At 40.0% G+C, this 14495-nt stretch overlaps 1 protein-coding gene across 6 annotated transcripts in view; it reads left to right on the top strand.

The window, feature by feature from the left end:
• Positions 1–14495, top strand: part of ube2o (ubiquitin-conjugating enzyme E2O) — a 39074-nt gene that overhangs the window by 12948 nt on the left and 11631 nt on the right. For 2 of the 6 annotated variants that reach the window (XM_088341449.1, XM_088341447.1), the window contains exons 4-16: positions 236–333; positions 399–462; positions 642–785; positions 1257–1366; positions 3635–3785; positions 3861–3918; positions 4631–4778; positions 6684–6839; positions 9574–9728; positions 11171–11283; positions 11388–11516; positions 13407–13496; positions 13565–13871. In XM_088341449.1, coding sequence (XP_088197575.1) covers positions 236–333; positions 399–462; positions 642–785; positions 1257–1366; positions 3635–3785; positions 3861–3918; positions 4631–4778; positions 6684–6839; positions 9574–9728; positions 11171–11283; positions 11388–11516; positions 13407–13496; positions 13565–13871 — 1723 coding nt within the window. Of the gene's footprint in view, positions 1–235; positions 334–398; positions 463–641; positions 786–1256; positions 1367–3634; positions 3786–3860; positions 3934–4630; positions 4779–6683; positions 6840–9573; positions 9729–11170; positions 11284–11387; positions 11517–13406; positions 13497–13564; positions 13872–14495 lie in introns of all 6 variants that reach the window. The other 4 variants (XM_088341446.1, XM_088341444.1, XM_088341448.1 and 1 more) reach the window with 3 other exon arrangements.

The following is a 14495-nucleotide window of genomic DNA, read 5'->3' as shown; positions in this document are numbered from 1 at the left end:
GTTGCACCAATATACAGTAGTGTGGTACTTGCAAGAGAAATAAGTATGCCGCCAGTCCAGTACGGCGCTTCCCTTTTGTTCATCTTCATGGCAACCCTGTGATTTTCCTTGTCTTAGAGCCCTCTGTAGGAATTTATGTTCTAAAACACAACATCAGTCATTTCCTACTTGATCTCCAGCAGCAGTTTCTAACTATTGCCTTCAATTAATTCTCAAATATTTCGTCCCTTTTTAGTCTTTCATGTATGGCGACTACATAGCTTACGACTTTTGGCTGGGCAAAGTCTATGACTTCACCAGTCACATCATCCTCAAGCTCTCCAACGGATCCAGGTCAGTTTATTTGTGTTCTAATTGTGATGTTGTGACAACTGATTTTTTTCTGGATTTCCTGCCAGATGTTCTATGAGTTTGGAGGATGGTGCCAAATTGTACGATGTCAGTCCTCATTCTTGTGATCCGGTATGGTATAATGCTCTTCTTGTATGTTTGATTTCATGGTCCTGTTCCTCCCGCATGCTTAAACCAAGCTTGAGTGTCTTTGATATCTAAAGATCAAAATAAGAATGAGCTTTTTCTGTGTTTGCTCTTTTTTCATCTGTTTGTGTACGGTATTTTTTTTTCTGTTTATTGTTTTTCAGGGTCTGTTCTTTGATGAGGAATACGGGTTCTATCCTGGTCAGGTGCTGATTGGACCCTCTAAGGTCTTTTCCAATGTTCAGTGGCTGTCAGGAGTCAAACCTGTCCTCTGTCGGAATTGCAAGTTTAGGGCTGTGGTGGAAGAGGTAAAGTGTTTAATTTTGTGTAAACGTGGAGCATTTGAACAAAATCTTGATCTACAAAACGGAAAGATTGTTGGATTTTCAGTTCCTACAGTCCTTAGCGTTAGCTGTATTGAGGGCTAGATCGCTTTAGCTGCTAGGATGACTTTGGCATTCAAATGCTAAATTTATCAGCTAATAATGATCTCACAAATATTTTAATGGTAGCATAGTGGACACAGGCTACTGTATTTGCAATGATGCCTGATATTAAAGCATACAAGGAAGGAGAAACATTTCCTCAAATGTCAGATAGTTTTGTTTAATAAAACATGAAAAGAATATGGTCAGAAATGTGCTAATAGTTTCAACAATGTCTTACGGAGTTGTGATTAAAATCAAGATTGTCATTTAAAGAAAATGGTGAGATATTTTTGCCATATAGCCAACCTCTTAGGTAATTGAATCTGCCTTACTCACTGATTGTGTCATTAGGTCAAGGTTTCTGAGCTGAAGGTGACGTGGATCACAAAGAGCTACTCCCCGAAAGGTTCTGACAGCATCTACCCACCCCCCTGTACCATCACGCAGGAGAATCTATGCAGGTTGTTTTTCCTTCCTCACTCTTCCTTGATTGAAAACAAAAGAGAGTGCGCTACAACACACCCCCAATATGAAACATGAATCCGTTTTGAGGTGAGGATTGCTAAGTAAAATTGCCACATAGTTGAGAATAGAAACCTATGGTAATTAACTAATGCCTTCCAAACTCAAGGTACCCCAGCTAAAAACAACAGTGGAGTTTTCTATGTTTTTAGGGCACAGAAAATCATTTGTTGATGCCGTATAGTGGGGAAAATGCTGTAAAGACGGGCTGAAAAAACTGTGTGCCACATTGTAAAGTGAAAATCTTGTCAGGTAGGGACACTATATCCTGGGGTCTACTCTACTCTTAAAAACCTTTGATATATTGGTTGATTGAAATGGTTTTTCACACTATCCAAGGTTACAATAAATTGAAAATCAACAGTTTTCATAGACAATTAGAATGACAGAAGGAATAGAAAGGCAGACAACCAAAACAAAAATTATTCTGGTCATGTAATCAGTTTGTTCACGTGATGGAATGGGCATGGCATTAGGTTGCATGGACAGGTGCTGGAAGAAGTTGAAAGCTTTAGGTACTTGGGTTGTGATGTGGCTGCAGTTGGTGGAATGGAGTGCGAGGAATTGCACAGAGTGAATCAAGGAAGCAAGGTTTTGGGTGCTCTGAGGAGAGTGATGAGCAACAAGAGTATGAGTATGGATATTAAGAGGGGACTTTATGAGAGTGTGATTGTGCCGACTGTGTTGTATGGTGCAGACACTTGGAGTCTGAATGCAGATTTGAGAAGGAAATTAAATGTTTTTGAGATGAAGTGTTTGAGGAGTATGTTAGGAGTGACAAGATTGGATAGATTGAGAAATGAAATTGTGAGAGACAGAACTGGAGTAGTAGTGGAACTGAGCAAGCGTGTGGATAAGAGAGTACTCTGTTGTGTGGTTGGACACATAGAGAGGATGGATGAAAAGCGAATGTTGAAGAGGATCTACAGAGCAGAAGTAAATGGAAGGAGACCAATATGTAGGCCGCAATTGACGTGGATGGATGGTGTTATGAGTGCACTGCAGGAAAGAGGTCTAAATCTAGTGGAAGCTATAGCTCTTGTTGGTAATAGGAATTCATGGAGAGGTGTTGTGAAAGGATAGTGGGATGTTTAGACTTGTTCTAAGGGATGGGCAGGGCACCTTTATGATGCAGCAGGGGTAAACCAGTGAAAGCTGTCGGGCCCTGTTGTTGAACTGAAGAGTGTTTTGTGTCACCCTGACCCGAGTGGCATGGTTGCTTTCATCTGGAGGGACGAAAGCATGACCAACTTGCTTAATTGGTGTTTGGGCATTTGGGTTGGCCATAGTCGAAAAACTTTTGTGTGTTTTTTACTACTTTTTCCCTTTTTTATTTTCTTTGTTTTTGTTTTCTTTGTGTGTGTTTGTCTTGCTGTCGGTCACTCCTCTTGAGGGATATGACCGGGGTAGATAGATAGATGTAATCCGTTTTTTATAACAAGGCATTTCGAGCAACATAAATCGCATCATGACGCAAAATAATTAAAAATTTTATATATATATATATATATATATATATATATATATATATATATATATATAATCTAGATCAGCATAATCATGTTTAGCATAATATATCTATTTCATGTTCCCCTTTGACATCTCCCACTCATTTTTTATTTTTTTTATTTTAATTTGGTATTTGTTTGATTTCTACGAGAAGAGCTAAAAGTCAATCTTGATCCGATGCAATCAGTCTAGCTGTTCTGGCAGCCAGTAGTTGTATTGTGATGTTGAGTGTGGTGGTCTCTTTGGCAGGGCTGTTGGCCAGAATGGCAGCACAGTGTTGAAGTAAGACCTCATTTGTGGTCCGGTCTGTTTTCTGATCGGTCGGGCAGACATTTTCCATCAAATGCCAGGACAGATTCCTCCAGTAAGAATGACGAACAACAGTTTAACATCCTCAAAGCCTTTGATGTCCACAGTGATTTCCAATTATTCCAGAATTCTTACTTTTATCCGCTAGGGTACTTGCCTTTTGGGCAAGGTCTCTCACTACTTATACTCTCCTAGTAGAATCGATCGTATCAATTCCACCGAATGCCCAACTAAGAAATTCCATTTTGGCAGCGGTGTCTTGTCGTGGGAGCAGCGAGATGTCAGGCGAACTCTGACAGTCTGTGGGTCATTTTTTTGCGCTCTGTGCAGTGCTCAGCACAGATATAACATATCAGTGATAAGATTGTGTTTTTTTTTACTGTATTTAGGGTGAGACGTCTGGGCTACTTTGATCACACTCAGCGGCAACTTGGAGACCGGGGGCTCTATGTGTTCCCTGCTAACGGAGATACCACACGGATCACATTCGATGGACCTGAAGGGATACCGATCTTGCAAGAGGATCCTGTGGTCAAAAAGGTGGGGATCATCTCTCATTTCATATAATAAATTACTGAATTCATGCGTAAAACTGCAAGAATCTGTGTGTTACAGCTGAAAAGATTCTTCAAAAAAGATTCCAGCAAGAAGACTCAGAGCGTCAATGCACAAGGTGGAAAACAAAACGGTATTCTGAGCAAATTAGGGTGCTCCTATTGATATTTCTCTCACAGAAAAAGTCCTAATCCATTTATCATGGTCAGAAAAAAATGTATGTTGTATATACTCTGCTCACACTCAGATAGACAAAGCCTTGAACTGACTGAAGAATAGTTAGTTAAAATGCTACTCGAGTAATCTACAAAAAACAAAAGATGCTACTTTTGTCATACAACCCATTTTCAATGTATTTTTGCAAATTCTAGTTGTCCTTTAGTATTTTTGGGTACTGATATAGCCAATTTAAATCCTGCTTTTGTTGACCATGTTTTTTAACTGCATACTACATTGGGGGAAAAAATTAAAACACACACACATATTCCAGTTATTTCTATTTGTGTGTTTATTTTTTTTGTTTACAATTACAGTAACATTATGCAGCATTGCTAAACATGTCTCCAAAAAGTAGTGTTGGAGAGTCAAAAGATTGATTTGATCATTCTATCAATACCTACTTTGTTTGGTAGTACTATTTATAACTCGGTCCATAACACTGTTGTAAATTATTATCATAGGTTATAATCACGGGTGTGTTCATTTTGAGAAAATACGTCACTTCGAAACATAATACAAGTACTCCGATTTTCAATGTCACACATGCCGTGGCTATGAAAAAATAGGTCACTCATTCTGGTATGTATCTCCTTGATTTGGTCCGTTAACAGCAGAGCACAATTCCGAACCGTCAGACGCTCCCAATCACGACAACAACTGCCCGAATAATCAGAACCCTGTAGATCTTGAGAACGCTCCTGCAGAACTCGGGGAAGAAGACGCAGACGACGAAGCTGCTGAAGACACGGACGATACGAGGTCTGGCAGCGCTTGCAGCCTTTCGTTTTGACGTTTGGTTTAATTTTGTATAGAATAAGTTTTGTTGATATAAATTGTTTGAATCTGAAATATGATACTAGTCCTGCTATGAAAGTTGAAGTTTCACTAACTGTGTGAACATTAGTTTCGATCCAAAGTTTTAGAGCTATTTCACTTAAATTTGAACTTTTATTAAGCTTCAAAGCAGCCATGGCATTGAACTTTGAAGTACAGTATTTTCTGCACTAGAATGCGCCCCCCCCAAATATTTTCTTGTCCTATATTTCCATACATAAGGCGTACCGGACTATAGGGCGCTACAGTGGGAACATCAACAAAACGGTCAGATCGTTCAGTCAAACGTATTAACCCCTGGAAATTTCAACGGCTCGCAAAGAAACTAATACGTGTCTCAGACATGTACGGACAGGGTGTCTGTACGTTGTCACCAATCACTCAAATGCGTCATTCCACATGTCATTAGGAAGTTTACTCTTGTGATTCAAGAAATGCCAACCATTTCTTAGTTTCTAGTTTCTTTTTTTGTGGCAACTGTGTGGACAGCAAAGTAAGAATTTCATCGTGCAGGGAAACGTGGTTCTTTACTGTGTATATGACAATAATCACTTTGAATTGAATCACAGCAACATCAAGATCAGACTGAAACAAGATACTGGGAAAATATAAAGCCGGGGTAGCTCACCAAAGTCGTCTTGCAGCCATCACGTTCAATAATAATATGCAACCATGGTCCTCTTACATCCGTGAGTGTGGTGAATCCAACCGTGTCAAACAATTATACGCTCCAAAGCACGCCATAATGCCGACAAATAAAATAAAAGAATCTGCATCGATAGACGTTGCTTGTTACTAGCTGTCAGTTTAGCCCCAAAATTCCTGTTTACTAATACAAACTAGTAAAAAATGTTTTCTCCATGCCGTAGAGCAACCTAACTTGTGATTTACGTTCAGCCTTTTCTGCCAATTGTAGGCTTTGTTTTGCCCCGCTTTAGCCTATACGAGCCTGTAAATGCTAAAAAGGACCCAACACCGGTGTATATATATATATATATATATATATATATATATATATATCTCTATCCCAGCATACATTACGGACTACTTCGCCCACGGGGGGAAATTTTAGTTGGCGGCTGCTTGCTTTAGTTGCGAGACCTTAAGACTCAATATTGATTGTACTACAAAGCGCATGGTCAGTTTTTGAAAAAAATAAAGGCTTTAAGGTGCGCCTCATAGTGTGTAAAATATGGTACTTTGAAAATTAAATTCTGCATTCTTTAATTATTTCGTTTGGGGGGAAAATGTGTTTTCATTCATATAATTTTTTTGGCGTGGGTGGATTTTAACCTGTTATCAGTGTATAGTTTTATTTATATGCTTTACATATGTAATGATTGCAAAAAAAAATGTTAAGGGTGAACTAATTGATTTTTTTAATTTGTTTTTTGCATTTCTTGCCAACTCACATTATGCTTGAAGTTTAGGGCTGTTATATTTTTCCATTGTCATGTGAAAAGTCTTCCAAATATGTTTTTATCCCTTCATATTTTAATATTTTTGTTTTTTCAATTTTTTAATTTGCATTTAGGTTTTTTTCAATTGTGTATTTTTTACATTTATACTTTTTTATTTAATTGATGAAAAAATCTATTTTTTCCTGTGTGATGACAACACACCCTAAATCCTCTCCAGATTTAATTTGAAATGTTTTCATAAACACAACTATACATTTATCATTAACAGTTTTAGTAAACAAGAACCCTCTAAATAACACTTTACTAAACCATTATGGACTGATTTAGATAATAAGAGAAACAAATATATTTTCCTTATACAGTTTTTTCATTCTGCCTTGAAATAATCAAAACAACTCTATCTTTGTAGTTCTCTGACATCATCGGCCAGCTCCACTGCATCCTCGCAAAGTGGCGGTCTGGGAACCACTCGCAAGAAGAGCATCCCACTCTCCATTCGCAATCTGAAGAGGAAACACAAGAGGAAAAGGACCAAGTTCTCCAGAGAGTTCAAACCAGGAGACAGGTGAGATGGAGAGCAGTCTCCTTTTTAGAGTGCTATTAAAAGACTGGGACTCATATCATGGCTTTAAAGGCCCAGTGTGCATTATAAAGTGATCCCTTGTTGTGTAAAAATACTTCATTCATTTAACTAAAACGATTTTTAAATTCAAATGAAAGGTAAATATTTTATTGTTGCCGAGATCTTCATTTAGGCATCTTCCACTCTTTTTCCACAATTTCCTTCTTTAGGCATTCATGTTGGACACTTGCTTGGCTTGTCGCTAGCAACTACCGTAAATTCCGGACTATAGAGTGCACCCACCACATTTTCAGAGGAAAACCGATTTTGTACTTACATTGCCGCACCTGTATATAAGCCGCATGCGCCCACATTAAAAGAATGTTTCACAAACACAAAATTAACCCAGACCGGACTGTGAGTCCCGCGATTGAAACTAAATGCCCTTCATTAAAGTACAGAGTCTAAAAATCACAACCGGCAAAATGAACGGAAAAATGATAGCGGTACTTAAGGTTTGATGCAGACCTGCAGAGTCCGGGTACCCGTTGAAAGTAATCCAAGGAAAAAAAGTCTATATTTCCAAAGGTAAGGTTGGGAAAAAAAAATATATATACAGTATTGTCCGCCGCGACAACAAACAAGTCTCACTCACCTTTACCCCACTTCCCGTCAGCCCGCGTTTGCTCCGCCCCTCTTTTTTAATTCGCAAAACATATCGGAATAAGTGTCTCAAATAAATACATTACAAAAATATAGAGTTGCAAATACATATTATACATGGTTACACATATTTACAAAGAAAGACGATACACCGAGAGAGTTTTCAAAGCTTTAATAATAATAATATAACTTTATTCCCAAACGGTGCCTGACAGGGCAGTTATTGGTAGCAACACGCTCGCAACACGCTCGCAACACAGTAAACGGGTCTGTTAAAAAAACATACCCTACTTGTAAAAATCACGGTAAACCGTCCTCATCTTCCTCCTTAGAACCGAAGCCATCAAAGTCGTCTTCCTCAGTGTCGGAAAAAACAGTGTAATATAGACGTCGTCCCACGCTCCCACAGCCGGACTCGCACTCTCATTGTCGCTGGAACTTTCATCCACTCCTGATTCTGTGCCCTCCTCTCCGGCACGCAGCAGACCAGCTTTTCGGAACCCGTTGGTTATGGTGGATTTTTTTGATGCTGCCCCAAGCTGTCAGGATCCACTGGCAGACTTGCGAAAAAGTTGCCTTTTGCATGCAGCCAGTTTTAGTGAAGTTGCAGTCTTCCTCTGCGCCTATATTCCACCGGTCTAAATCTTACCTTTTGTACTCGAGCGCCGCTGGCGGCCGTTAGAAAAATTACATGAACTGGCCGCATCACTGAATAAGCCGCAGGGTTGAAAGTTTGGGGATTAAGTAGCGACTTATAGTCCGGAATTTACATTATCTTTATTGTTAGCTGCTCCTGCTTTGTCCTATCGGGTCACTCAACTTACATAGCTGAAGGTGGCTGAGGTCCGTGATTCAGGGTCCCGATACTTTACTATTTTACTAGGCCTTTGTCGTGGCTTCTCCCTAATGGCTACTTAAGTTAGCGGCTTACACCAGCTCTGACCAAATTCAGATATTTGCTCTCTTCTGTCGCTTTTTAGCCACTTACACCAGCTCTGACCATCTCTTTTGCTCTTTTCAGCCTCTCCGGGTGTATCTATAAATCGCTTTGTCTTTTGTTGTTGCCCGTGTGGATTAACACCAGATTTCATGTCCTTTCGCTGTCTAGAATTTATCCAAGAAAAAAATGGAATTGGCTTTTTTGATGTTTCCAAGGGGGATCCTTTGGGTTTCTATAATGAGTCTTGTTCTAATTAAGACACTTAAATTGAATTCCAAGCTGCAAAGATAGATAGATAGATACTTTATTCATCCCCGAAGAGAAATTCACATTTCCAGCAGCATCCGTGAGCTGAGAACAATACAATAATAAAGCCAAAAGAATACAATATACAAATACCCAGTGTGACGTGCAAATGCCCACTGTAGCGTGTTATATAGAATAACTAAATAGTGCTACACAGAATACATATTGCAATACGATTCGGTAATATGCAATGTAGGTGGTGTGATTTACTGTGGGCTTTTACTCTGCCGGGTAGAGTTAAAGAGCCTCATGGCATGAGGAAGAAAAGATCTCTTCAGTCTGTCCGTAGTACAAGACAGTGACCGCAGTCTGTCGCTGAAACTGCTCTTCTGTCTGGAGATAATGCTGTGTAGTGGATGCGATGGATTGTCCATGATTGACCGCAGCTTTTCCAGTGCCCGTCTCTCAGCTACTGTTGTTAGGCTGTCCAGCTCTTTGCCCACAACAGAGCTTGCTTTCCTAGCCAGTTTATTGAGACGAGAGGCATCCTTCTTCTTGACGCTGCCTCCCCAACACGCTGCTGCATAGAAGAGGGCGCTTGCCACTACTAGCTCATAGAATATTTTCAGGAGCTTTTTGCAGATTTTGAAGGAGGCCAGCCTTCTGAGGAAGTAAAGTCGGCTTTGCCCTTTCCTACATAGAGCTTCTGTGTTGGCAGTCCAGTCCAGTTTGTGATCTTTAGTGGTGAAATATTAAACACTGTCACTTTAAGCGCTTTATGTTTCTTCTGCAGTATGATTATAGTTTGATAAAAGTGATTTTTTTAGTTATTTTTTCCCCCCAAATATAACATTTTTAATTGAAACTATGTATTTCTTTTGTGTACAGTGTGGCAGTGGAGGTTGTGTCAACAAAGACCACAGCCGATGTCATGTGGAAGGATGGGCGTGTAGAGAAAGGAATTCGCTCAAATGACCTCATCCCAATCCAGCACCTGGACGGCCACGAGTTTTGTCCCGGTGACTTTGTTGTGGACAAACGACGTAAGTTTTACAAATTAAATTCTTTAGAAATCATTTTAAACCCTACTTTTCTATTTTTAAAATGAGTTATTATCAATTAAAAATGTATCTTTAAAGCACTTTTCGGACACCGAAATGCAACTCGAAGTGCTGTATGAAAACAATATATAAAATAAAATGATTAAGGCAGGTCGGACAGAAAAGACGGCCAAAGATGGTGTCCGAAATACCGTCTGCCCGAACGCCCGGGGAGTGCATCTTTTACGTTGGGCGTACAACTTACAAAACGTCTCCGTCCGGGTGGCCGACAACTTTTTCAAGAAAAAAAAAAGCCATAGATTTTTTTCCAAATTACACTTTTACTTTATTCCGATTTCAAAATCTTCGTTCAGTTTGGAAATTTCCTAATTTCGGTTTGTTTACCAATTTGCATACTTGGCAGTCGATCAGAAGACTGCATCGAATAACTCTGTGCATCCGGACTTTCCCGAGTGTTACAAGGTTGTGCATTTGCATATCAGTTTCTAAAGTAGACGCTCAAAGAAGACGAGAAAAATAGATAAATGGTGAGGAATCTAGCCCAAACCTCAGCTCCAGAAGACATATTCAAAAGAAGCTAACAAAATCTATGACGCTACAAAATGTAAACGTATATTCAAAGCATCGTGGAGTAAATACAGGTACATACTGATGGCAGATGGAAAACAGCAATGTCATTTACATGCAATGAATGTTCTAATTAGATTTCTAATAAACTTAAATTTAAAGTGTTGTTCTGATATATTTTCTGATTATCAACCTTAATACTTTGCAACAATGTTTTTTTTTTTTGCTATTAGTCGTTTTATTGTTTTTAAAGTTGTGAAAAATGGGGCAGGCAACTCTATGGCTGGGCAGGCAACTTTTCAGAGTTGTCTGCCCTGGTGTCTGCTAACTTTTTGTCATGAGTTTCCGACACTGCCAAAGACCGTTAAGAGATTTAAAAACCGATAAAAGCACCGTAAAACTGATCCTGAAACACACAGGGGGAGAGTATGACATGATATCAAAACTTGTCTAATGTGATTCCACTCCCCTGGCTGCCGTCAGCACAAGTGCTGCAAAAGCTGCAGGACTCTGACAATCATTTTGTGGACTCCGGAGAGCAGGGAATTTCAATCATTTAAACGAGAGGAGATACAAGTATGCAACGGCACCTCCGTGTTTGCCTTAGGGCAAAATAGGCAGACCGGTTCTATTCTTCATAGTATTAAACAGATTTACTTGCATCATTTTATGGGATAGTCCAGAGAGCAGGGTATTACAGTTATCTAAATGGGAAGAAATAAAGCATGCATTAGATTCTTCCATGTCCAGCGGACTTTGGTTATATTCTTCAAATGATAAAAAAACAACCTTGTTTATATTTTGAATGTTTGGAAAAAATAAGCTTAGACAAATCATTGTTTTTTTTTTTTTAATAGCCCAAGCCCTCCAAGACACAGGTGTTTATGGTGTGATCCAGTCAGGTGACCACAAGGGCAGGACGTGTGTGGTCAAGTGGATCAAACTCAACACTGACGGTGATGATGTGGAGGTCGGTCAGGCAGTCTGTTCACAGATTGGAACAATAAAAATGTGAGCGTCTTATTTTCGATTTGATATTTACCTGGAATCCCCCCCTTCTGTCCTGACCTCCAGGTTATCGGCGTGGAAGAAGACGTGAGTGTGTACGACATAGCCGACCACCCGGATTTCCATTTTCGCACCACTGATATCGTCATTAGAATATGGAATTCGGACCTCAATGAAAATGACTGTGAAAATGAAGTAAGGCGTCCATTTTTCCAGCGATCATCATTGTACACAAATACAGTGGAACCTCAATTCTCAACCATAATCCGTTCCAGAACCCTGTTTGAAAATCGATTTGTTCGAACACAGAAATCATTGTTCCCATTACAAATAATTTAAATCGTTTTCATCCGTTCCAACACCCTGAATGTTTACCTTTGTTTACCTTTAAGACACAAATAACATAAATGTAACCCAAGCTAATCGTACGTTCGCGTTAGCGTAATCTGGGTAAAGAAAAGAATTATGAATAGGATTTTTTTTACCTTTGTGGTGGTCAGCAGAAGGCGCAGATGGACGGTGAGAGGGATGGAGGAGGAAGGACGATTATTGTTTGGAAGGAGAGTCCCCTTCCATAAAAACTTCGGGGAGCTCTTCTGTATGAGGGGTTCTCACACGTTCAAATCTCTTTGCTACGGATGACTCGGCTACAGGATGTTCTTTTCTCTTAAAATATCTATCCAATGACACTTGCTTCTGCCTTCTTTTTAGCACTTTTCGGAAGTGGTTCATGACAGTGTCATTAAAGTCATGATGACTCTGGTGGCTGCAGCTTCATCAGTGTGGTGAAATTCTGTAACTCGGCCCATTTGCTACACATTTGTTTAATCTCGGATGCCCCCTAGTGTATTGGAGGTGCAATTGCACCTGGGAAAATTAAAAGGAGTAAAAAAATGTGACGTGAAACATCCACCCCGGCGTTCGAACTCCGATTTTTTTGACGGAACAGCGAAGCAAGAATTTCTCGAAATTTTTGGTCGGACTCCGATTTGTTCCAACTGAGAGGCGTTCGAAAACCGAGGTTCCACTGTCGTGCATAAATGTGAACTCACAATGGGTTTAATGCTGTGCCATAAATTGTATTGTTTTCACATTGGTTCCAGTCAGGAAACAAAAAAAATACTAGTGATCTTCAATACGTTTTTTTAGTCTGATATAGTTACTCTGAGCATTTGTTAATACTGATTGCACGTGGCAATACCCTTCTCTTTGAAAAATGCTGATGCTGATTTATAATTAATAGTTTTAAAACCCAATATTTTGATATAACTTCGGGCACTCCAGTTTCCTCCCACATTCCAAAAACATGCATGTCAGGTTAATTGGCCGGTTGTCTGTCCCCGTGTGCCCTGCGACTGGCTGGCAACCAGTTCAGGGTGTCCCCTGCCCACTGACAGAAAATAGCTTGGATGAGCTCCAGCACCCCCGCGACCCTACTGAGGATAAACGGTGCAGATGATGGATGGATGTCCCAGTATATTTGTTGGCCTGGTGAGGGATGGGCGCCACCAAAGCTGCACTTCCTCGTGACACACCACAGGAAATGGTGCCCCTACAATGCTGGTGGTTAAGCGAACCCATTTGTTATATTTGATTTTATGTTTATTAAAAGTCAATTTCATCATATTATTATTATATTATGGAAACACTCAAAATTAAAGCAAAGTATTACATCACGTTTTTCTATGGAAGGGGGTGCTTTTAGGGGCGAGGGACAGACTGATAATAAAGCACTAAATCTGATTATAATAATTCAAAAAGTTTAATGTAGAAATACAAAAACATGCACGGTTAAAAATGATACTAAATTGTCATACTGTATATATAATTTAAATGTACCGGTACATCATGTTTTATGGAATATATATTGAAACTTTTTTTGTTCTATGTGGCCTGCAAGCTGTGGTAAAACCACATGTGATTTTTACCAGGACCAATACCAATACCTGGTATCAGCATTCTCTTATCCCCTATAAATTACAAGACTGTTTCTTTTTTGGTCAAAACTAGCAAATGTAGCATCAGACTCTATTGTTTTTGTCCCACTCTGTGTTCTGACGATGTCAACCTGTTTCGTCCCCTCAGAGGTCAGTGGGCCAAGTCTCCCGTGTGGACGTGAGCAGCAAAGTGGAAGTGGTGTGGATGGACAACTCCATGACCATCGTCCTCCCACAGGTGCTTACCGAAACAATTGAAAAAAAAACAGAAAAAGTCATTCAAAAATAAAAAAAAATATTTTGCAGCATCTCTACTGCGTGGAGTCTGAGATGGAAGAGACGGATTACGACTCTGTGGAAGAGACGAGCAGTGGCTTGTCCACAGAGGAATGGGAGGACGAGAGCGACAGCTGGGAGACGGACAACGGTCTCACCACGGAAGAGGACAGTCGCCTCGATAACATGGACGTGACGGAGACTGCAACGCCCACGTCCTGCTACTCATCCTTCATTATTCCCCCCGAAGAGGGCGACAAAATCGACGTCAACTGCCCCACCAAAGCGACCAATGGGAAGGAGAGCGAAACGGTGGCGAGTTCGACTTCTGGAGGAGGTGAGTTTCAAGATTGTCTTTATTAACATTCCATTGAAAGCTTCTTTGGAATCCCAGTGTACAATGTTGATAAAGAGGTTACAAACAAAAGTTACGATTATAACTACGATCCTATGAGACCCGTACAACCGCCACAGCAGCCTGTCACTGATTAATTTTGGTCACGCGAGAAGGTTCCCCGGAAACAAACCTGTGGTGAAACTTAAATTTATACACATTCCTAGGTCACTTGTGTCCCAGATGACTTAGTTGGTAATGAATTTCTCGATCTGCGCATGTGCAAAGGGAACATTCAGTGCTATGAAGCACCACATCTGGCGGGCGGTATGGACGAAATAGAACTAGGATATAATAAGAATATACCGTAAATTCCGGACTATAGAGCGCACCTGATTATAAGCCGCACCCACCACATTTTAAGAGGAAAACCGCTTTTGTACTTACACAAGCCGCACCTGTATATAAGCCGCATGCGCCCACATTTAAAAATGTAACACAAACACAAAGTTAACCAAAACCCGACTTTAGGTCCAGCGATTGAAACTAAATGTCCTTCATTAAAGTCCACAGTCCAAAAATCACAGCTGGTAAAATGAACGGAAAATGATACCGGTACTTAAGGTT

The sequence above is a fragment of the Urocampus carinirostris genome, chromosome 8, assembly GCF_059441175.1.
Source record: "Urocampus carinirostris isolate Australia breed hairy pipefish chromosome 8, RoL_Ucar_1.0, whole genome shotgun sequence".
Taxonomy (NCBI): domain Eukaryota; kingdom Metazoa; phylum Chordata; class Actinopteri; order Syngnathiformes; family Syngnathidae; genus Urocampus; species Urocampus carinirostris.
Note: the sequence above shows the minus strand (reverse complement) of the source record. Positions and strands in the feature narration are given on the sequence as shown.